We start from the raw sequence: 25,502 nt of genomic DNA on the forward strand, positions 1-25,502 counted from the left end.
CCTAAAAAGAGGTGTGGAGGCAGAAGGAGAAGAGGGTCATGTAGAAGAAGAAGGAAGAGAAAGGAGGGGAGTAGTAAAACCAGGAATGACAGAGGAAGAGCTAGAAGGGATGGAAGATGGCAGAGCAATGAAAGTAGATTCAGTCGTCGAAGCATGAATAACTGATGGTCCTGGACTCGAAGAAGATCTCCTACAAGGCGTTCTTTTAGCTCGGGGTCCAGGAGCCAGAGGAGGCAAGGCCAGGGTAAGAGGTAGAGAGGAGGCCGAAGTAGTAGTAGCCATCTGAGGAGCAGAAGTAGCTGAAACGATAGAAGAAGAGGAAGAAATGAGTAGACCTGGTCTTATCATTCTAAGAGAAAGATTGGAAATAATGTGGGTAGGGAGCATTGGCGCCTTACCTCTCTCAAAAGAAATAGGTAAAGGAGCAATAGGGGTCTGCACAAAGGTACCAAAAGTGTCACGAAAGGGAACATCCTCAGTCAACTTGGGTTTCTTGAGTATGGTAACAAAAGGTTATTCCTCTTCCTCTTCCATAGAAGCAATAGCTTCTGCCGCTTGTTCTTCTTCAGATAACAAACCCAAAGTAGAAGCAGTAGGATTGACTCGACGATCTTGCAGTAATTGCTCTCCAAGTTTATTCAAAAAAGACTTGGTCATGGTTGTATTCTTGTACATGAAAGCGAGTAGGAGAGCATCAGCAGAAACACAAGAATTGGCCATCATTATAGAAAATAATTAGGAAATAATTGATAAACATAGCTTAGAATGTTTAGACATACCAAAGGAGACATCCAAGGGAGTGTCGATGCTACTTATCCCAAAGGGAAACATCAAACCCTCCATAATCAAGGACGATAAGCTGAATTTAGCCCCCTTTAGCTTGGATAAAGCAACAGAGACAGAGGGATCAACGAGGAGGTTATCAGTATTAGGAGTTGGGGGGAGGGGGGGGGGAGATTGTGTATCCAAGCGATAGGAAAAGAAACAAAAGAAGGGAGACGTATAAAGAAAAATTTATGATGTCATTCCTCCTAAGGAGGAATCTTGCTAAACAAAAGGGCCTTAGGGCGAGACTGAAATTTAAAAACATCAATGTCCACTTGGCGAGGAATGAAGAACTAGTGAAAGAGATGAGGGGATAAGGGGAAATCTAGTAGTTTAGACACCCCAACAAAACCCACAAGGATAGAAAAAGACTGAGGAATAAACTGATTAAGAGGAATATCAAAATAAAGACTAACATCAGCGAAAAAGGGATGAAGGGGGAATCGGAAATCTTGTAAGGCTTGAGCCCAGAAAATCAATATACGTCATAAAGGAGGAAGATGCGGACTATCCTGAGGGGTAGGGCGAACTATATAGGAAGGAAAACCATAGTTTACTTGTAACTCCAACTCCTCTGGTTCGGTAAGGCTAGAAGCGCATGAAAGAAACCACGCTGTGGAAGGAGTGGCCATGGCGGAATAGCAGAAGGGAAGCAAATAAAGTAAGAGGAAGGGATAGCCAGAAAGAAGAAGATAGCATTTTAAACCTTCTTCTCTCTCTCTTTCATGGCCTTATACCCAAAAACCCTTAAACGGGGGAGGAAGAAGAACTAGAAAAAGGAGAAACCCGAAAGCATAAGGATATATAAAATAATAAGATCAATAACAGTTCGAGTAGAACTTAAGTATAAAAGTGGGTATGAAAAGAAAGAGTATGAATCCAATAAGGAAGAATACCCGAAATCATAACCGCCATAAAGAGGTAATATCATCGAAGGATGGAATCGAATTCAAAAAGAAGGATGAATCCCACAAAAAAGGTATTAAGTTTGGAGATCTTCCTCAGAAAATGTGACTAAGTTTTTCTCTCTCTATGCGCTTGATTCTTAAAGAATCAAAGAGGTGTGAAGAAAATCGGTCGGGTACGAGGTTGTAGGATAACTTCAAATTATCTATTTGATTAAAACAACAAACCCGGATGGTCATACTGGACCGGATGGGATTTAGTTAAGTACAAAGTACCGGACAATATTTGTATGCATAAGTATAAATCGAGCGGTTATGACAGACCGGTCAAAATGGACGATATTATAATATATTGATCACGACTTTATAGTCGGATAGTTATACCGAATTGGGTGAAAACGAGTTAAGTATAAAGCACCGGTCGATATGTGCGAGCTTAATGGTAAATCGACCAGCTATAATAAACCAAATGATATTGAAAATATTATGTTATAACGTACCATATTATATCGGACAGGACTTGGTTAAATACAAAGTATCGGACGATATTTGTAAGCATAAGTATAAATCGAGCGGTTATGACAGATTGATCGAGATGGATGATATTATAATGTATTGATTATGGCTTTATAGTAGCAAACCGAGTGACATTCAACATGCTTGGATAAGATGAATAACCACCATGAGTGAAAAGAAGCAAATTTAGTGGTGGAAGGATAAGTTTAACCTTACACAAACAAGCCAAATTGTCATGACAAGTTCTAGTTAACTTTACAATGATCCAGACTCTAACGAAAAGATTACTCTAGAGATAACTAAGGAAGCAAATCAGCAGGCCTGCCATCCAGGAGCTTGCGTCAGTTCAAGAAGTTAGGAGGAGGATCACGAGACAAGAAGTTTTCATCTCGCAATTGCTTTACTGCTCCTTCAGCTCCAACTGTATAGGTGGCCAAAATAGATTTTACGATCGGCCTGTTGAAGTCAGTAGAATTGATCAAGGTAGTAGCCCGCTCCTTGAAGTGATCGTCTTCACCATTTTTGTAAACCACCAGAGCCGATTGGGAAGACTTCAACTCAGCATCTTTGGTGGAGGCCTCTGTCTTAGCCGTATTCAAGGAAGTGTTTAAGGAAGTTATTTCATCATCTTTCAGACGTAGAGTCTTTAGTTTATCAGCTAATGCAGACTCATAGTCAGACTTCAACTTGTTAGTCTCAGCAATCTGCTTCTCTAATTTGGAAGATAACTCGGTGTTAAGATCTGTAGCCGATTTAAATTGAGTCTGAAGGCTCTCAACTTGAGCTTCATACTGTTTTTTGGATTCATTTGAAAGCGTGGTAGAAGATAGCTCAGCAACTTGTTGCTTCAGCTTCTCATTCTCAGAATATAAGTTATGCGCTAGACGAGCTAAACCCATATTGGCCATCCACCGCTACAAACATAAGAATAGGTTATAAAATAGTCACAGATAAATAATAAATAAATAATAGCAAACATACCTTGGTTTCCTCATGCGAGAATTGGTCGATTGTCTTGGAAGGGGGAAGCTCTCCAAAGAGAGTGTGAATTTCCTCTCGAGCAGTAGCAAAAGAACCTCCCAGTAATATCGGGAGGACAGGAATGGTAGAAGAACTAGTGGAAAAGGAAGAGGTTGGGATAGAAGGGGGAGCAAAAATCAAGTAAGAAGAAAAGGAATAAGGCAAAAACCCAGATTCTGGAATAGATAAAGGGAAAGTAAAAGAGGCACGACCAGGGGCAGTACTGCTGGAAGAAGGAGAGGAAGAAAAAAGAAGGGAAGGATATAAATCAGTCAAAGTAGGCTCATTAGGAGAAGGAGCAGCAGAAGCAAAATCATCTGAGGGTGATTCCTCAGTAGAAAGAGTGAGTCTCCTTTTTGAGGGGGGAGCTCTAGTGAGTTTGCGTCCCGTACATTTACCAGGGGCAATTTTAGTAAGGGATCTTTCTGAGCTTACAGGGGATGTAAGCTCGATAACGGGAAGGGAAGTGGCTGCTGTAGCAGCAGCAACCACTGATGAAGAAGCAATTGGCAAAGAGACAGTAGTAGTTTCTGCAAACGGACCCTCACAAACTTCGGGAAGCACTTGAGAGCTGGAAGCTTCAGTTGGAGGAGCTGGAACTTCAATTGACGAAGGCTGATTAAGTGCAGTAAGACGATCTTATTCTTTAGCATGAAGGGCAGCTTCTTCAAGACGTAACTCTTCATCAATCAAAACAACATAGAAATCAGCCACTGTGCAAAGGGAAGAAAATATTTTAGTTAGTAAAAATTGATGAAAGAGGAAACAGAACTTTACCTAAGGAGCCGCGTATCCTGCATTTGACCGGGCTCAAACCAAACAAATATAGAAGATCGCTCCTTAGCCATCTAGTGATAGAAAGACGACGACAGAGCAACTTTTCACAATAAAGAGGAAAAGAAGGGTGAAGATGAAATTCCTTGACATCAGGTAAAGGAGGTAGAGAGGATCTCCAAGCATGAGACTAAGGAATAGGCCACGGAAAATTTACAAAAATGAAGCGAGATTTCCAAGCTTTAAGAGAAGAGGGCATATCATCAAACAGGACCCTTAGTCCGAGATTGAAAAAGAAAAACACCTGGTTCTGCTACTTTTGGATAAGAAAATATGAAAATATTTTGAGAAGTAGGAGGAATATCAAGTGTACGAACAACATGTATATGCCGCACAAATAACGAAAGGCATTAGGCACTAGTTGTTGAAGAGGAATGTCGAAATATTGACTTACATTGATCAAAAAAAGGAGGAATGGGAAACCTTAAACCCTCTATCAACTGATCCCTAAAGAAGGTTACACAGTTAGTTGGAGGGCGGAAGGATGTTCATCTGGGTTAGGAATTATGATGTCATATTCTATAGGAATCTCATACTGCAGACGAATGGAAAACTGAACATCCTTGTCAAAAGAGGATAAAATTTGAGTATACCAAGGAGCAATCATCTCTTCAGCCATAGATAGAAGTAAGGGTTATCGGAACGACAGATTACTTACTGGGAGCTAAGAAAGATAATCGTTGGAAGACGGTGAGTAAGAGGATTGATCAAAGATGACAGTAAAGAAGAAACGCCAAGGTAAGGAAAAAAGAACAAAGTCGATAAGAAGATGAAGGGTTTAGGGTTGAACGAACGTATGGCCACCGTTAGATCAGAATGCCTTTTATCAACAGACACCGTTGATTACAGAAAGGTGCAAACGCTGGTGTTACGATAGAGAGAGAGAAGACACATGTAATATAACCATAAATGGACATTTATGATGGATGCAACAAATCGAATCGTGTAGGGGTTGGTGGCGCCTTGTCACGAGCCTCCAACATTCTCTTACCGTTGAAGAACCAATCATAATCAAGGAAATTCTGAAAAGGCGTGGTTTACTACGTGTAATAAAAAAGGACGGGCTGGTTTGATAAATCCCGGGCCAAAAAGGGAAAATATGAAATAATAATAGTTAATCATATGGGAAGCAATGTTTGAATTAATGTAAAATACCGAAAATAGGCGAGACAGCATAGGGAAATTTTTTGAAATTTTTGAAAATTTTCTGGGAATTTTTCGGAGATCGTATGGACGAGTTTACGGGGATAAAATTTGGGCCCGGGGAAAGCCTGTTTAGGCTACCCATTTAAGCGAGGGAATGTTTTTTTTCTTAATTCCTTTTTCCTTTTATTTTACTTTCTATTCTTTATTTTCTTTCCTCCCTTTCCTCCGCGTGCCCGAGTTCTTCCGCCGACGCCGATTCCCTTTATCCTTTCTTCTTTGCCTAACCGCTCTTCCCCAACCGGCGCCGCAAAACCGCCGCACTCCTCGCGATTAAACCCATCTGCCAAGCTTCTCCCTCACGCGAACTCTTGTTTCTTCGCCCGATTTCTGCTCTCGGTTTTTTTCCCCATCGCGCGAATCAGCGACCATTGGACTCGACGCTGACGATCACCAAGGGTTCCCTCACCAAGTCGTCGCCCCTCACCGTAGAGTTCCCACAGCCGACACCGCTCCGATCTCCGACGCCACTGATAGCCGGGTGCCGCCTCTCATCTGCCCTAGCATCTGCGACCGAGCCTCCTTCCCTCTCCTCGCGGACACCTGGAGCCGTCGGAAATCGAGCATCCGAACCCTAGGTCGGGTCCCTGTGTGTCGACCGAAGCTTCCCTTCCTCATGCCTCTGATCTGGAGTGATTGTTGCCTTGTTTCTGCCCTGTGCGCCGCCGAGGCTTCCTCTACCCTAGCCTCAGCCGACTCCCCACTTTCGACGCCAACAGCCACCACCAAGCCCTAATTGCCGATTCTCCTCCGACACCCTCTACCCTAGCTCTGGCAAATCTTTCCTCTGCCTTAGCTGTGATCTTGGAGAGCATCTTGTTGCTATACGGTGATCTTGGAGTGGCTACATTGGTTATGGGTAGAGAGGAGGTGATCAGTGTGAACTTAGAATAAGGTATGTTATGGGATGGTGGAAATTTGGATGTTGATTTCAGATAGGATTCTGTGTGTTGATAGATTCACTAGTCACTGCAGCTTCGTCTATTTGTTTTTCAGCGGCAACTCTTGATTCGGAAGCAACCTTTTTGTTTGTGGATCAACAGCAGTGACTTGGAGTTAAGGTAAGGTATAGGGTATTTGATCATGCTGTCGATGATTGATGGATATGTTAATAACTAATGTTAACCTAGGTATATGTATTGAATTATGGATAAATTGGATTACTATATGGTTAGATTTATTAGGGTCTTACCCTAATTTAGCCTTAAGGATTTTTATTTGGCTATGCATCTGTGTTGTAGCTAAATAAAAATGTATGTATATTGGTGACACAGGACTTTGATACGAGACGGGCATCTCGACGTTGGATTTGGACTGGATTGGACCTTCCTATTGGAGGCGGATACCTTGACTTATCTTTGATAATGTCATGTTGATATGTTTAGTAGGTTATAACCTTTAGTAATGATTATGTTCGTCTTTGCTTCGGTTGGTCACTACCCGATACATGTTACATGCTTGTTTTGTTTACCTATTATGCACTTCATGTTAGTACCTACCTGATTATACATGCTTAAAAGGGTAGTGACATAACCATGTGTTTATTATGTTCAGGATCTAGGTTTTTGATACCTTATCTAACCTATGTACCTTAGAGCTTTAGATTGATCCATTGATGCTAGGGTACACATTTTATATCTATGGATAGGTTTAGGATATTTCCATGCTTAGTGACATGCACCATCTTGCATGATTGCATGCTGTGCGATAGTCGACTCCATTATTATTGAGCACATCACCAGTTCTATAGATCTGCACACACCACCACTCATGGGTTAGTGGTATATCAGGCAGGTGTGTGGCAGTTCTGCTGTTAGGCTCCGCTGGTCCGGTGACTCAGTGTGGTAGCCGACAGACAGTTCTGCTCTGTTAGGCTGCGTTGGTTTAGTGTAGCAGCGTGGTAGCCGGCAGATGGTTTGACTTTGTTAGGTTCCGTTGGTCCACTCATGGGTAGTGCGATGCAGCGTGGTAGCCGGCAGAGATTCCTCCCCGTTATCGTGTACCGGGAGATGAGAGCATTGTGCTCCCCAACTTATGATTTGGGGTAGGAGGATAGGTGTACTCCGACAGCATCCCGTCCACTCGGTCACTCATCAGGAGTAGTGACGATAGAGTGCACGGTTGTCACAGCCCTACCCACTCGGTCTCACCATCGTGTGTGAGATGGCTGACTGGCGTCAGGGGTGACCATGACATTGGCATCATACGCATTTATGCATTTACTAATTGTGTTTGCTGCACTTATATGCTGCATTTGGATGGATGCATATGTTTGACATGCATATAGGATTTATGATACTCTCGGTCTTACGACCTGACTATTCTCATAGGAAACCCTGGTGAGTACAGTTCTCTTCAACCTTTTCTATTGTGCATCTTCTGGCTTTTGTCCAGGAGACTGTACTCCATAGTTATTACTATTTGTTATAGTTTACTATACATGTCAACTAGGTATCTGCTGAGTTGTTGAACTCACCCCGGTGGACACTATCTCTTTCAGGTACTAGGTTGTTTATGGAGTCGCTTGGAGTATCCTACCTGCCGGTCCCCACGTCACATCAGAAGACCTGTCTCCGCTTTTGTTTATTTGTATTTTGATATATGAATTTGTGTATTTAGCTTTGTGATCCGGCTTTGTGATCCGGCTTTGTTCATGGAGTGTTGTTTTGTTGTGTGGTGTAAGTCTAGCCGGCTAGCAGTCTTCGTTTTTAGTTTGTATGTGTGTCCATTGTATTTCCGATGTGTTTGGTTATGGTACAGCCGAGTGGGTTGTTAGTTTTACATATAACTGCGTGGTTGTATTTTTATTGTATCAGCCGAGTAAGCTGCATATAAACTGCATGGTTGTGCATATATTCTAACCACCAGTGGCTGAGGTATATTGTGCATGTAGAAATGATTCAGATTGTCACCCGTACAAGGGAGATGCTGCAGGAATTTCCTCTAGCAGGGACTCCTCTAGGGCGTGACAATTAATGTAACTATAGTAGACAGGCTAATATTGGTCGAGATAACAACGTTGATGATATACAAGTCAATATTGGTCGGGTCATCACGTCTATTCTTATGAACCAGAAGGATTCAAGAAGGTCACCCAGTTCGATACAAAAGATTGTTCGATTTTACACTTAGAACATGATCAGATCATAACATTACATTTTCCTCTCAGAACATTAGACCTCGAAAGGTCAACAAAAGTTATAAACATGTGCTCTCATACTCCTTAGTAAACTTAAACCCCACTAAGGATAGATTTTACCAAGGCACGAAGGAAGCTTGCCCGGGTTGAAGAAGTGGACATATTTTACCTGGACAAAGGAAACTATGAAGCAGAGTGGTCTCATGAACAAGAAAGCACAAACTTGTTCATACCCTCTCCAACATGTGACTAAAAAGTCCACCTCCCACCTGAGTCATTTGAGCTATGATTCCAGAACACCCACCTTAGCCTGAAACCGAAGCAACCTGGGCTGCGATGGCAACATTAGCTGATCACTAATAGCATGTCGGGTCATCAAGCCTTTCCACTCTGGGTCTTACGCTCCTGATCCCGACAAACTTCATTCTTTAAGGTCGTTCCTGACCTTGTTTGAAATTGGGTGACCGACAGAAATTCCTCTAACTCTCATGCTTGAGAGTTAGTGGGGTCTGGAGTTTGAGCAGCTTCATTCATAAATCCTATCTTCGCCGACAGAGGTTGCTCCCAGAGAGAGAGGCCTAAAGCCATACTCTTGGTAATAGAAGGCAAGCAAAAAGGAGAAGAACTGAAGTGAGTGAAGAAGAAAGGAAGGATCACAGCCCTATTTAAAGGGTTGAGGGACTCACGGGATCACTATACTTAGGTTCACGGGATTGCTATACCAAAAGTCACAAGGACTATTGCAGAAAAAGTCATGAGGCGACTACAAAGACCATGTCAAGTACATGACAAAAAATAGGCAAAGAAACAAAAAATAGACTTAGGTCTAGTCAGTCGGCTACGCCTCCTTCGACTAGACTTGGAAGGAAGGCTAGTGATATAGGTTAGGTTTAGTAGGTCCCCGGAGAAAAGAGGAAAGAAAAGAGATAGCAGAATTAAACAATGTAAATATCGACTGGGATATCGGGCTTAGGAAAATATAGGCCAACGCCGGCCGGGATTGTAGGTGCAGCGGAGGCCGACAAGAGGGGGTGAATTGCTGAAAACAAAAATAAAAACTATACCCTCCTCGGATTTCAACTCAGAATTTAAATCAGCAATAAAATAACAACTAAATTAAGGAGACAGAGAAAGAAACAGAAACAGAATTAAACCTGGTTACAACCAAGGAGGTTGTTAATCCAGGGCGATGAAAAGCTCTACTAGCAGAATCTCCTTTACTGTAGGCGGAGAAGCCTTTTTACACTTAGAACGCTCACTTAGTTGCTAGGAATTGATTACAAGTTGGATGCTTGAGTTGTTGTTGAATTCCTAGCTCTAGGGGCCTTTATATAGCTCCTGGAAAGTCTATCCCGAGGGTCCAAGGCGCCTCCAACAAGGTTCAAGGCGCCTCAAGCTCGGTCAGCGGATAAAACTTTATCCGCAACACAAACGGTCAAATCTGACCTGTTGAAGGCGCCTTCAACAGGGTTGAATGCACCTTCATGATGGAGGCGCCTCCAAGCTGGCAGTTCCATTTTTCAGCTTGGTTTCTTCAGCTTCCGATGCTCCGTTCTTTTGGGTGATTGCGGCCAACCGGGATAGGGCTCACCCGAACCCAATTCCCGGCCTTCTCCTCGAGCAACCTTCTGTCCCAGCTTAACGTCCCTCGAACGCCGCGCACGCTCTTCACGCCCACCGGAGTACTCTTCCGCAGCTCTCTCGTCCTTCGGACGCACCGAGCCCATCGGCTCCCTTCCCGTGCCGTCCTTCTCGCTAGCTGCGTCTTCCGCTCGACTTCCTGTGTTCCTAAGCTCCTGCACACTCAGACACAGGGATCAAACACAGCAGGACCTAACCAACTTGGTTGATCATATCAAAACTACTACGGGGTCCAACAATCTCCCCCTTTTTGATGTGCATCAACCCAAGTTCAAGTTAGGGTAACAAATAGACATAAAAAGTAATTTTAAAGAAAAATTACTAAACTAACAAGTTAAACTTAATTTTTGCAATTAGTAAAATTGCAACACTTTTTATAAAAACAAAGGAAATCTTAATTTTATCTAACTCCCCCTAAACATTTATAAAAATAATAAAAGAAATTTTAAATTTATCTAACTCCCCCTAAGCTTGTACCTTACTCTCCCCCTTTGATCATAGCAAAAATGGGGTCGTAAGTAAGAAAAAATTTTTAAGTAAGAATGAAGTTTTGAAAAAAAAAAATTTCTAAGTAAAAATGAATTTTTGAATAAATTTCGAAGTTAAATTGAATTTTTCAAAAAAAATTCTAAGTTAAAAAAATCCTAAGTAAATTTTTAAATGTTCCAAAAAAAAATAGTCTAAGTCAAATGAAGTTTTCCAAAAGAAAATTTCTAACGCAAAAAATTAAGTTAGAATTTTTTTTAAAAAAAAAAATCTAAGGAATTTTTTGTTTATTTTAACGAATATCTGATAAACTTTCAAAGCATTATTTAATTCATGTTTAATGCTTTTTCAGAAAGTTAATTAAACATTTGCTTTTAATATTTTAGCTTCCAGGTCGTGGCGAGGCACTAGGCCTTCTTGGTTATTGGAGCAACAACCACTTCCTTAGACAAAGCTTTCATAAAGAATTTCAATGTTTAATTTTTCTCTCTTTAAGCTTTTTAATTAAAAATTAATTCAGCACAGATTTTGGAACCCAATAAAGGTTCCTTCCAATAGGATTAGTCAAAAACTTAGGGGATACATAGTTTCTTGGTATTTTCCTAAGTTGACCTTGATGCTTCCTTATATACCAATTTAATTTACCATAAATTCTTAATTTTGAATTTGGAAATTGATTTAAGCATGCAGCAGATTTCAATTTTTCAATTTCTAATTTTAATTTATCATTTTCTGAATTTACATTTTCATTTTCTTTTTCTAATTTATCTAATTCTCTAGGAAGAGCTTTAATAAATCTAAAAGATTGATTCGGGGTCAGATTGCGTACCTTACTTACCTGATCTGGTGACGCTCCCCCTTCACTACAGCTTTCTTCTGACGTTCCTCCCCCTTCGTCGATGCTCATCTCTGAGCTGGACGTTTCTTCTAGCTGATGGTTGGGCATCAGTGCTAGTCCCGAGAATTCTTCGACTTCCGATTCGGAGGATGACGAATCATCCCACGTGGCCTTTAGGTTCTTGTGTTTGGAGGGTTCTGGCTTCTTGTATTTTGACTTTTCCCTTTCTCTCCTTTCTCTTTAGCTTTGGGCAGTCATCTTTGATGTGCCCCTCTTCATTGCAGTTATAGCAGCGAACCATCCTCTTCTTTCGATGATGCCTCTGCGATTTAAATTTATTAGTACTGAAAAACTTATTGAAGCGTCTTACCAGTAGTGTCGCTTTGGATTCGTCGACTGAGGCTTCGGAGTCAGAACCGTTTACTTTTGCCTTTAGAGCTATGTCCTGACCGGTCTTCTCTACTCCATTTGGCTCTGAAACTCGAGATTCGTGAAGTTTAAAAGTCGAAAATAATTGTTCTAACGTACTTACCTCGAGGTCCTTAGAGATGTAGTACGCATCTACTAAGGAGGCCCACTCTGGAGTTCTCGGGAAGGCATTGAGCGCGTATCGGATAGAATCCCGGTTGGTTTCCTCTTCTCCAAGGTTTGTTAGTTGCGTTATCAGCTCCTTGATTCTCGCTTGGAGTTACGCTACCTTCTCGCCTTGGTTCATCCGGAGGTTCGTTAACTGGTTCCGGAGGATGTCGCGCTTCGCTAGCTTCGCTAGCTTCGCTTCGGAAGTACCTTCGTGAAGCTCCAGGAATTTTTCCCAGAGATCTTTCGCTGAATCGTAGCTTCCGATCTGATTTACCTCCTGCGCCGGTAGAATGCTGAGTAGGTGGAACTCAGCCTTTCCGTTGGCGACGAAATCTGCTTGCTCCTTTTTCGTCCAGGTATTTTCCTCCTTATCTTTCGGAACTGCAAAATCATATTTCATTGTAATAAGAATATCAAAATCTGTTTTAAAAAATACCTCCATTTTGCGCTTCCATGTGGCGAAGTCTCCGTCGAACTTCGGGGGATAAATGTTCGCTCCGGCCATCGTCTTGATCGTAGTGCTTCAGTTGGCGGTTAGTCCTTCTGAGACGATCAGACTCTGATACCAATTGTAGGTGCAGCGGAGGCCGGCAAGAGGGCGGTGAATTGCTGAAAATAAAAATAAAAACTATGCCCTCCTCAGATTTCAACTCAGAATTTAAATCAGCAATAAAATAACAACTAAATTAAGGAGACAGAAAAAGAAACAGAAACATAATTTAACCTAGTTACAACCAAGGAGGTTGTTAATCCAGGGTGATGAAAAGCTCTACTAGCAGAATCTCCTTTACTGTAGGTGGAGAAGCCTTTTTACACTTAGAACGCTCACTTAGTTGCTAGGAATTGATTACAAGTTGGATGCTTGAGTTGTTGTTGAATTCCTAGCTCCAGGGGCCTTTATATAGCTCCTGGAAAGTCTATCCCGAGGGTCCAAGGCACCTCCAACAAGGTTCAAGGCGCCTCCAGCTCGGTCAGCGAATAAAACTTTATCCGCAACGCAAATGGTCAAATCTGACCTGTTGAAGGCGCCTTTAACAGGGTTGAAGGCGCCTTCATGATGGAGGTGCCTCCAAGCTGGCAGCTCCATTTTTCATCTTGGTTTCATTAGCTTCCGATGCTCGGTTCTTTTGGGTGATTGCGGCCAACCGGGATAGGGCTCACCCGAACCCAATTCTCGGCCTTCTCCTCGAGCAGCCTTCCGTCCCGGCTTAACGTCCCACGAACGCCGCGCACGCTCTTCACGCCCACCGGAGTACTCTTCCGCAGCTCTCTCGTCCTTCGGACGCACCAAGCCAGTCGACTCCCTTCCCGTGCCGTCCTTCTCGCTAGCTGCGTCTTTCGCTCAACTTCCTGTGTTCCTAAGCTCCTGCACACTCAGACACAGGGATCAAACACAGCAGGACCTAACCAACTTGGTTAATCACATCAAAACTACCACGGGGCCCAACAGGGATAATACCTTAAAGAAAAGATAGGCCAACACTGGACGATATAATACCTTAAAGAAAAGACAGGCCAACACCGGCCGGAATAATACCTTAAAGAAAAGATAGGCTAATACCGGTTGGAGTACATATTGAGAAGGGTAGGCTAATATCGTCTGGGACAACATGCTTAAAGAAACATAGGCAAATACCGGACGAAGTAACACACTTAAGAAAATATAGGTCAACACCGGCCGGGATAATACCTTAAAGAAAAGATAGGCTAATATCGGTCGGAGTACATCTTGAGAAGGGTAGGCTAATATCATCCGGGACAACATGCTTAAAGAAACATAGGCAAATACCGGACGAAGTAACACACTTAAGAAAATATAGGTCAACACCGGTCGGGATAATACCTTAAAGAAAAGATAGGCTAATATCGGCTAGGATTATCTGAGCAAGCACATGCAAATATAGACTAATATCAGACGAATGTATATGATCGTCTGAGAATGAGCAACTACAAGATCGTACAGGATTTATAATATATTATCAGATGAAGAGGACATGTGTTAAATAAAAATAATAACCCGCCTGTACGAAACCTAGGGTCAATCCCGACCGATACAAAACATAGTAAAATATCGGGCTGTCCACAACATAGTGAAGACAGGATAACCAAACAGGGGTGATAAAATATAACTTATAGGACAGGACGAGAATAAACATTTTTAAGGATATTTATGAATAGCTTATGAAAATATTTGCTTTATGTAATTGTATAACAGGTTGACTTACTTTGCGGGAAGAATGTTTCTAGACTCTTCTACAAGTACTAGACGACAAAAAAGGTACATCTGGGGTACAAAAGAGATTCCTTAAAAGCCATTTTCTGCAAGTACGTGGCTTACGTCATCTCATAACAAACTTTAACAAACCGGGGTCCACTTCATGACTACGGAGGTTAATGAAGTGGTATAAAAGGGGGAATCCTCTCCGTTGGCCAGGTATGCTCACGTTGATGCTGACACTCACAACCCTAGCTTTCGACCACTGTTTATCTTCTTCCTTCTTCCACACTAAGAGAGATCACTAACTTGAGCGTCGGAGGGCATAGCTAGGGATTCCCACCCCGGTCTTAGGTCACTGAAAAGAGTGTTGGTTGGTCTCTTGTGCGCAGGAAGCTTTGGAAGCTCTAGATCTTGGTTTTCTTTATTGAACCCTTCCTTTCGTCTTTGGATCTTCGCACAAGGAGGGCATTCTATGACTCTTATTCTCCTAGATCCGCTTTGGGTTTCTCGGATCAGTATTCTACAGGTGTTATTCTTCATCAGCAGTAGGTTTTCTCCCAGCTTTCCGTTTTGTCAAGCTTCTCAGACAGAATCACCGGGGTTAACAAAATTTTTTTATCCAAAATACCTTTGAATATTAGAAAAATGTGATAAAAAGAAAAATGTAAAAAAAAATAAAAAATAAAAAAATAAAAAAAACATAAAAGAAGAAAAAAATACGTTAAAAATAGAAAAAATCTAAAAAAATTAAAAAAAATAATTAATAAACATAAAAATAGAAAAAATGTAAAATAATAAAAAATGTAAAAAATAAAAATAAAAAACATAAAAATTGAAAAATAGAAAAAATATAAAAAATTAAAAAAGCATAAAATAAAATTAAAAACAATATAAAAAAACGTATAAAACTTTAGAAAATAAAAAAAAATAAAAAGGTCAAAAAAATTTAAAAAACACATAAAAATAAAGCAAGAAGTGAAAAAGAAAAAAAAATAAAAAAATGTAGAGGGTAAATAATAATAATAATAATAATATATGGTTGATTTTGTAACTTTGGCTAATATAGTAAAATATTAAACTAGTTTATTTATTAAAACCTTAAAACCAACAAGTTTTTGTTGCATTACCTACATTGAAACAAACAAAATTTGGTTATGTTTTATTCTCCGTAACCTTGATTATATGATTACTTGGTAATCACATAACTAAGGTTATACATGATAACTTGAACCAAACACGCCCTTATAAGAGATTTTTTTTGGAGGCACGGTACCACTATGTTGATAAGAGGTCCCACTACCGAGACAACACCTTAGTCAACAGACCCCTCAAAGGGGGATTTATTTGTTGTTAAGGGGACTCGAACCTGGACCCCAAGCAACGCAAGTCTCAATACTTACCACTTGGGATTAGGGATGACAATGGGGCGGGGTGGGGGTGGGTTTTTCATTCCCATCCCCGCCCCGTTCTCATTTTTTCGGGTTCGGGGATTCCCCGAACTCGAACCCACGGGGATCAAATCCCAATCCCCGCTCCCATCCCCGCCTCATTTTCAAATTTAATTTATATTATTATTATTATTTAATAATTATTATTAATGATAATAATAATATTAATATCAATATCAATATTAATAATATTATTAATAATAATATTTTCAAAAATTTTAATATTAATATTAACACTATTATTAATATTTTTTTAAAAAATCATATTATTATTTATTAATATTAATAATAATAATATTCGGGGAGGGTTCGGGGATGGGGATAGTATTCCCATACCCGCCTCATCCCCGAAAAATCGGGGATCCCCATCCCCATTTCGGGTTTTCCCCGCGGGACCCCAAACCCGCGGGGAAAATTGCCATCCCTACTTGGGATAAGTCACTTTGATAAAAGAAATCCTATGTTGGGTTATTTTTTTAACGTGACTGGACCCATCGTAGAATGGTCCCATACTCCAGAAACTCCAAATGAGATTTTTTTGGAGAGGCACAGTACCACACTGTTGCTAAGAGGGATTGAGCACGGCACCGCAGGCAACATAAATATGTTGTTGAGAGGACTCGAACCCAACACCTCAGGCAATAGATGTCTCCGTGCTTGCCACTAGGACAAAGACACTTTGACGTGATGAGAGAGAACATGATGAGAGAGGATGAGCAAAAAGAAAATATGATGAGAGAGAAAGTTTGATGGAGAGAGAATGAAGAGAAAGAAAGTGTAATGAGAGAAAATAAGGAAAGAGAGTGTGTGATGGGAGAGATTGAGGAGAGCGAAAGTATGATGAGAGAGAAAGTGTATTGAGAGAGAAAGTGTGAAAAGGAAAATGAGGAAAGAGAGTATGATGGGAGAGAAAACATGATGAGAGAGAATGATGAGAGAGAAAGTATGATGGGAGATAATGAAGAAAGATAAATTGTGATAAGAGAATATGAGAAGAGAGTGTGATGAGAGAGATTGAGGAGAAAGAAAATATGATAACAGAGAAAGTATGATGTGGAAAAATAAGAAAAAAGAGTGTAATGGGAGAGAAAGCATGGTGAGAGAGGATGAGGAGAGAGAAAGTATGATGAGAGAGAAAATGTAACGGGAGAGAATGAGAAAAAATGCTATGAGAAAAAAATGAGAGAGAGTGTATGATGTAAGAGATTGAGCAGAGAGAAAGTGTAATGATAAAATACGGAGAGAGAAACCATGTTGAGAGAGAATAAGGAGAAAGAAAGTGATATGAAAGAAAAATTGAATAAATATATTAAAGGTATTTTCGTCCAAAACATAATTCTCATTCTCATGCCCGTAAAAATTTAAAGGAAGATGTGAGTTTTATCAATACTCAAATTTTTGGATTTTGTTTCAAAATTTTAATTCCATTTCTATCAACCATACATAAGTTTGAATAAATCCATTCTTTTGTTTCCAAATCCCTAAACCGAATGCCACATAATTTCAAACTACCTAAAATACAAGACAATATACTTTTTCTATAGACTCTGATAATAAATATAGGAATAAATATTTTCAATAAAACATACTATTTATATATAATAGATATTATAATTATTTATTATTAAAATAAAAATATTAATCATCAAATATTTTTTTAATTAATTATAATCTTATTTTTAAAAATTGTATTTTTTATTTATCATGTATAAATTTATTAATATATTTTTTATTTTATTTATTTCCTTTCATCTAATGCGATTAACTTTTACTTTTAAAATTCAACTCCGCCTTTTTGTCACAAGTGCATCATCTATAAATAAAAACATATCTATTTATAATAGATATTATAATTATTTTTTAATTATTTAAATAAAAATATTAATTATCGTATCATATGATATAAATTTATTTTTAATTAATTATAATCTTATTTTAAAAAAATATATATTTTTTATTTATCATGTATAGAATTTATTAATATATATTTTTATTTTGTTAGGACGCATCGTGTTTCAACTCTAATATCTCATGTAATAATACCTCATGTCTCCATTATCGCAACACTCCGATAAGACTAAACTATCATGGTACATCCTTGAAGAGTTTTTCATTCAAAATGCAATCTTTAAACACGAGAATTTCAAAATGCAACAATCTAAAGTTTTTTATTTTTCTCTTGTATAAAAAAAGTAAGTGTAATATATATAACTAATTATATAAATTCTATATAGTTATATGATTCATATTAATATTTAATTCAATTAGGAAGGTATCATAAATTGGATAAATTTTTTTCCTTGACTATTTAGTAAAGTCATTATCTGACTTTTTTTTGTGAATATTTTATAATAATAGATAGATTTATCAGGATATTCTTATACTATTTATGGGTTGACTCAATCTAAAATTTATTTAAATATTAATGTATAATTACTATTTGCATCTTTGTCTCCGCCTTCCCAATACACAAATGATAGAGTTCTGAACTTGTCCTAGAATTTGTTTAAATATTAATGTATAATTATTATTTGCATCTTTGCATTATATTAATGTAATTATTATTTGCATTTTTTCTTTATATATTAAATGTCAGATTAATTATAATGAGTAGTTTCAAAACTTGGCACGACTAATATTTTTCTTTGAATGACATTCTTTTCTAATGTTCCTTTCTCATTTACTCTGAGTCGAAATAGATAATGTAATAAGACTCTTAATTATTTGCCTTTCTGTTTTTTTCCTCCCACTCCAAGTAGCGCTATATAAACCTTCTTCGAGCCATTTAAATCCATCAGCAATTTCGATCTAACAATAATGACGAATGTAGTGAGGAAGGCTATAGGTCTACTTCTTTTATCTTGGTTCCTCCTCCCGTGCCTAACGAATGGCTAGGTGAGATTCTCTCTCATAAACTCAAATTCATGTTATTTTTTTTCAATCTTTTGCCAGATAAATAATTATCATTTGATTATTTGATCAAAGTTGAAACCATTTAGAATTTTTTCTTCCATATTTTGAACTCTATGTCTTGTCATCAAGATTAATCTAATCGATGAATAAATTAATGAATGTGACAGGCAGCATTGGCGGCGAGATCGTGGTGCCTGTCCATGCCTGGAACGACAACAGAGAAACTCGTGGCGAACATCAACTATGCTTGCAGGAGCGGCTTAGCATATTGAAGAGCGATACAGGAAGGCGGCCCGTGCTACTCCACGGACATCATCAAAGTGGCAAACTACGCCATGAACGCCTATTACTACAGCGCCGGGCATGAGGACTCCAACTGCTACTTCAATGGTTCCGGCCGCATAGTCTACGACGACCCCAGTAAGTCGATAATCAATTATTTGATTAAAATTGCTAATTAATTAATTTGATCAATTTGCACGCCTTTACTATTCTTGATTCTGATGCTTGGTTCACCTCTCATTGTGGTAGCTTATGAGGGCTGCGTATATCCTTAATGAAGCAAGCTGGATTGCTTGAGGATACGATAGAGTTTGAAGTTTAGTTTGGTCACACCAAAAATAAAACGAACAAATAAATATAAATTTGCTTACGTGTTTCCATGTATTAAATTCATTAATAAAGCGATCGTTTATCTCATTTTTTTAAAATTTTCATGATATAAGTATATATAAGGTCAAACATATTAAAAAATAATATCAGTGTACATATTTCTTTCTCTAAATACAAAAATCAAATCTAAAAACTCCACACACGTCTCCTATGATAGAAATAAAAAAGAATTTTGAAACCATTTTTATTGTATCCGACAATTGTAAAATTTTTGAAAAGGAATAAAACTTTTTATGGTTACTGGTACGGATTATAACGAGTGAGTACAAAAAATGATGTATTAGTTAAAGTTAAGGTGATGTGGTGACTAAAGTAGGGATAAAGGGGTATCCCGCACAGGGTTCTGTTGATCGCTCAGTCTCTAAGTTTTTGAATCCCGCTCGGGTAACTATATAGCACGACACCCAAGCAAGGACGACTGTATATGAACCCAATTAGATATAACGACTCGAGGCTTTCACTCTAGGGAGGACACGGTCGATCAGTCAAGGGCATGCCGAGTTCAAACGAGTTTGGCCGAATAAAAGAATAACGAGGTTCTAGGCCTTCCAGAAACTCTTTACATCTGTATAATCGAGTGATGGACTAACGAGGCTCAGATTACTTAAGGTTCTTTTGGTTTGCCGCGGCTGAGCAAAGGCCAACCGATATTATCACCCTTAGCCTTGCAAAGGTTTCAATACAAAAACTGGCAGATAAAGTCCGGCCGGGAAAAAATCGGGTAGGCTTAACAACACTTAGGCTCATTAAAAATCATAATATATGAATGGTCGGATAGAGACCGGTCGAACATAAGACTCTCTGTATACGCCCGGCCAGGCAAGGACCGGGCAAGCTTAGCAACACATAGCCTCATTAACAACCATAATATACGAATGCCCGACTAGAGGCCGGTCGAACATAAGACTTTGTGTATGCCACGCCGGGCAAAGACCGAACGGGCTTAGACACACTTAGCCTCATTAACAACCTTAATATACAAATGGTCGGATAGATGTCGGTCGAACATAAGACTCTCAGTATATATACGCCCGGCCAGGCAAGGACCGGACGGGCTTAGCAACACATAATCTAATTAAAAAATTTAATACACGAATGGCTGGATAATGGCCGATCGAATATAAAACTCTGTGGGTATGCTCAACTCAACAAGCTTAAAGAAACTTATCCTTAGGAAACTCTACATATACGTTCAATCAGACAAAGGTTGGTCGGGTCTAAAGTTACTTGATATCACATTCTCTCTTAAATTCTATTTCCATATACAATTAATCATATAACTTCTCAAATAGTTCATTAACATACTGGGAATACCATAATAGCCTCTGAACAGAATTCCATAATATTTAAATACACAACCAAGCAGATTAATACCACGGCAGGCATGAATACAGCCAACCTGAGAGGCTGGTCGAGATGTACTCAATAGATAACTTTTAACAACATTATGACAGATCATCAAAGCTTATCGAGGAATATTCCTTGAAAACCCCTTTCAAAGGTTATTGTGTTTCTCATATGCCAGCTAAGCATCACATCATTTTCCTCTAACCGCTTCAGTAATGGCGCAGAGTATAAATGACAAAAGAGGTACATCATTGGGTAAGAAAAAATTTCCTTGGATAATCATTTAGCATGCTCTAGGTTGTATACTTCTTATCAACTAACAAACTCTAATAAACTGAGCCACCTCATGATGACGGAGATTACAAGAGGTGATATATAAAGGAGGGTCCCCTCCGTTAATTGGTATGGTACACAATTAGTATCATTTGGGTTTTATTCTCGCGCGAGCACTCTCTCTACTAATCTTCATTCATCTATCCAGGGTTGTACTGACTTGAGTATCGGAGGGCCTTGCTAAGGACCCCTTCCCTAGTTTTTGGTCACTAACATCCATTGGATCGTCGGATTGTGTGTAGAATCGGAAGAAATCCCAGTTCTCTGTTGAAGAAGTCATCCACCGACCAACAAATCATTCACCAGAGCTAGTGCACTATCTCCCTAGCCTTCAGACAAGATCAAATTTGGTGTTGTCTGTGGGAATCTTCATTTGAATCTGAAGCTTCGAGATGGAGGAGGTAGGAAAACTCACCATAGTCGCTTTAATGCTAGAAGAGTTCGGGATGATTGTTGAAGCCCGAGTGAAAAAAGCATTACAACAGAGGAAAGTGGTTACTGGAGGTATGTTACCACGGCCAAACCTGATAGGATCAACAACCGCACATCAGAGTGAAAGAGGGGCTCAAAAGGAAGGCCTCACCCGGTTGCTTCCTGTGCCTCTTTCATTAATCTGATGTCCCCGAGTACTCTTTCGCACATCACTTGAGCAAAAAGGCTAAGGAGGGGCGTCTCAAGAATCTTCAGGAGAAGCTCCTATCCGAGACAGGTGTAAAGGGAAAGCCGTGGTTAGCGATAGCTCTCGGGAGTAAATTGTCACACTATTCTCGCAGTGAGTATCGAATGATCCACTACCAAAGCATTATCAGAATCTGAACATAAGAGAATACTCAGGAACAACTAACCCGGAGGATCATTTGTAACACCCGTAAATTTCCGCTCTTCCAAAAGAGGAAAAAGAAATAGAAACAGAGAATAGAAAAAAAAAAAAAAATATATATATATATATATATATATATATATATATATATATATATATATATAATACATATATAAATGACCCAAGCTGGGTTTTGAACCCTAGACCCTTGATTTAAGATTGATTTAAGTTGCCATTAGGTGGTGGTAAAGCATCACATTGGAAATAGGATACTATTCATTATATGTAGGTTATGTGTGAAGAGATGCTTCAACTTCTACTTAGTATAAAAGGGAATGGAAGAGACCAAAAACCTAATTTTTTTCATTTCCTCTTCTCCTCCCTAGCCGAAATTCCTCTTCTCTCTTGTTTGTTTACGGCCAAGAACCCTAGGGTTCCAAGCTTCTAAGTTTCTTCAATAGGAGAATCTAAGAGGAGAGTTTTCATAAGGATTAGTACGTGCGTGTAGGGTGACTTGGAGATTAAGGCATACAAGAAAGAATTGTCTTTCCTACACCATATAATAGTAAGATCTAATGAAAGGAGGTAAGTACTACTCACCTGCAGTATAAGTTGCTTCGATGATGCATGTTGTGATATGTTTTATGCATGTTAAAGAAGATACATGTTGTGATATCTTTTATGCATATTAAAGAAGATACATGTCCTCTAAAGTTCTGGGATTAAGAGCATGTTTAGAGTATTTTGAATTTCTTCCCATCTAGTTTTGGGGCTAAGAAGCATATTCAAGTGCCCTAAAGTGCTTCCCTATAAGTATGGGGGATTAAGTGCACATAAGGTGCTTGTTTAAATGACAAGTAAGTGCAAGTATAAGAAAGCGGATTAAGCGCACATAAGGTGCTTGTTTAAATGACAAGTAAGTGCAAGTATAAGAAAGTATTTTAGTTTAAAGTGACATGTACTGGACACAAGGTCTATGGGTGGACTCCTAGATCTCCCCTAGGCCCCTAGATCGCCTAGTAGTAACTTAATAGGTTCAGGAATAGCTACCTCGGATCTTATTAAGGATGCGCACAAAGTGGTACAATGTCGGACCCAAGCAAGTTTATTATTATTTTCACTAGTATGTAATATAAAGTTTTCAAACTTTGTTGTTTGTTTTAGTGGAAGCCTTCTTCAGATTGAGAACTTGAGTTATGAAGTGTATCATGGATGAACTCCATAGTATGGCAAGACTTGTGTTTCCATTACATGTTTACATTGCTAGCATAGTTTTAAGTTGATATTTTGCATGGCAAACATATTTAAAAATGCATGTCATGTACATATTTCTGCATTATATGTTTTAGAGTGAATTATTGTCAAGTGCGAGTTTTGTGTTTTCCCCAAACAGTATTGAAAAGCATATTCTTGTTTTAATGCTTATTTTGTGAGTAGATGGTACTTACTAAGCATTCGCTTATAGATTTGTATTTCTTATACTGCAGATGAAGGTAAAGGAAAGCTCGAGTAAGAGGAGGCAGCAGGAGCGGTGTTTTGTGTGTGTGTGATAGAATAGTGGAAGAAGATCTGAGAACTTGCTATTGTTTGGAATGAATTTATATCTTGATGCTAAAGTATTTCTTTCTCTCCTCTCTACATGAAATCTTACCAATAGTTGCTTAGGATGAATTTATTAGTTTGGCAATAACAACAGGGACAAGGAGGGAAGATCTAAGGCCTCCCCAAAGAGGAGGACCCCTCCTCAAACAATGGGAGAGAACTCTAAGCAAAGGATGAGTACAAAGGGGAGAACAACCCAGTTTTGCAAAGCAGGGTGTGACCCCCACACGGCCCGTGACACGGTCGTGTGGATTCACACGGCCTTGTACCTCCTCCTCTCGGCTAAGGTGACACGACCGTGTGGATTCACACGGTCGTGCACCTCTTCCTCTCGACCAAGGTTGTTGGTTGCTACTCAGAAAATCTAGTGGTTCCACTGTACAAAAATTTTGTACAAAGGTCTGAACTTTTTCCTAGCTACCATGTGTTCTTTTAAATTAAACTCAGATCGTCTGCGAAACTTAACACGTTTGATCCAAAGTTTAATTTATTTGTTCTTTTAGGTTTAGACTTGGATCTCCTGCGGAACTTAACACGTTCGATCCAAATCACCTAGGTTATTAATTCCATTAAATATTAATTTCCAAAATTGGCTTCCAGGACTGCATGGCGAGGCACATGACCTTCTTGGATATGGGAACAACCACCACCGCCTAGACAAAGCCTTTTAAGGAAAGTTAATATTTAATTTCCTTAAATAACTTTAGGTCAACCAAAAAGAACAATTAAATCACAAGGAAAAGAAAAATAAAAGAACACAACATCGAAAACTAATTCGAAATACTAGAATCGCATGCCTCTTGTATTTGGTATTTTTACAAAGAAATAAAACTAACATGATGTGGAAAACAATATTAGTTATACCTTACTTAGTAGATAATGACCTCTTGATCTTCTATCGTATTCCTCTTCTAATCTCGGACGTTGTGTGGGCAACGATCTTTCGAGATGAGGACCACCTAGCACCTTCTTCTCCTTCCTTCAAGTTTCGGCCAAGCTCAAAGCTTCCAAAGGATGAAGATCTTTTCCCACCAACCAAGCTCCAAGGGATGCAAGCTTTCTCTCCTTCTTCTCCAAGCTAAAATCCGGCCACCACTTGATCTCCAACGAGGATGAGAGGTTCGGCCACAATGATGGAGAGAAGAGAAAGGGATGAGGCCGGCCACACCAAGGAAGAAAAGAGGGAGAAAATAATAGAGGTTGTTCACCTGGAAGGCACCCAAAACCCCCTCTTTTATAATCCTTTAGCCTTGGCAAATAAGGAAAATTTAATAAAAACTTCCTTAACTCTATTTCCATTGAAAAGGAAAATTTTAATTAATTAAAATTAAAATCCTTTTCTTAGTGTATATGGCCGGCCACACCATGGAGAGCAAACAAGGCAATTTTCAATCAACAATTAAAATTTCTTATTTGTCTTCAGAAATTTTAAAAAATAAAATTTTCCTTTAAAATCCCTTCATGGTTGATAAAAATAAATTTCTATAATTTTAATTTTTCAACATGTGAATAATTTACAAAGAAGAAAAATAAAATATCCTTCCAATCTACAAATAAGGAAAGAGATTTAATCTCTTTCTTTAATCTTTTGTAGAGACTTATAAAAGAGATATTTTAATTTTTAATATCTCCAATAAATTATATCTTCCATATAAGAAAAATTTAAAATTAAAATTCTTTTCTAATTTAATAGGGACGGCCACCTAAGCTTGAGTTCAAGCTAGCTTGGCTGGCCCCTACAACATGGGTATGAAGGTGGGGTGGGTATAGTACTCTATAAATAAGAGGCTACGATAGGGACCGAGAGGAGGAATTGGTTTTGGTCTCCCGATAAAATTAAGCATCCAATGTTCGCTCCGAACACACAACTTAATTTTATCAATAATAATTCATTCCACTAGAGAACTATTATTGAACTACCGCACCAATCCCAAATTACATTTTTGGGCTCCTTCTTATTATGAGTGTGTTAGTCTCCCTGTGTTTAAGATATCGAATGTCCACTAATTAAGTGAGTTATTGACAACTCATTTAATTAATATCTTAGTCCAAGAGCAGTACCACTCAACCTTATCGTCATGTCGGACTAAGTCCACCTGCAGGGTTTTACATGACAATTCTTATGAGCTCCTCTTGGGGACATTATCAACCTAGATCTCTAGG

The 25,502-nt window shown here is 39.0% G+C and overlaps 1 protein-coding gene across 1 annotated transcript; it reads right to left on the reverse strand.

Annotated features, from left to right (window-relative positions):
- Positions 1 to 2,587: 2,587 nt before the first annotated feature.
- LOC122004158 (flocculation protein FLO11-like) lies at positions 2,588 to 4,719 on the reverse strand. The gene is made up of 3 exons (XM_042559085.1): positions 4,564 to 4,719; positions 3,228 to 3,881; positions 2,588 to 3,160 (listed from the first exon to the last, which is right to left on the reverse strand). The coding sequence occupies exons 1-3, from the start codon at positions 4,717 to 4,719 to the stop codon at positions 2,588 to 2,590; spliced, it is 1,383 nt and encodes a 460-aa protein (XP_042415019.1).
- Between the last annotated feature and the right edge of the window lie 20,783 nt (positions 4,720 to 25,502).

Source organism: Zingiber officinale, chromosome 7B (assembly GCF_018446385.1).
Source record: "Zingiber officinale cultivar Zhangliang chromosome 7B, Zo_v1.1, whole genome shotgun sequence".
Lineage (NCBI taxonomy): Eukaryota > Viridiplantae > Streptophyta > Magnoliopsida > Zingiberales > Zingiberaceae > Zingiber > Zingiber officinale.

What these genes read in the sequence shown, in the direction of transcription:
- LOC122004158 (XM_042559085.1), bottom strand. Translation starts at nt 4,719, where the DNA reads ATGGCTGAAGAGATGATTGCTCCTTGGTATACTCAAATTTTATCCTCT. An exon ending in CTTCCGCCCTCCAACTAACT is followed by an intron (nt 3,882 to 4,563) that starts GTGTAACCTTCT and finishes GCACTTAATCAG; the next exon opens with CCTTCGTCAATTGAAGTTCC. An exon ending in TCTCGCATGAGGAAACCAAG is followed by an intron (nt 3,161 to 3,227) that starts GTATGTTTGCTA and finishes TTATGTTTGTAG; the next exon opens with CGGTGGATGGCCAATATGGG.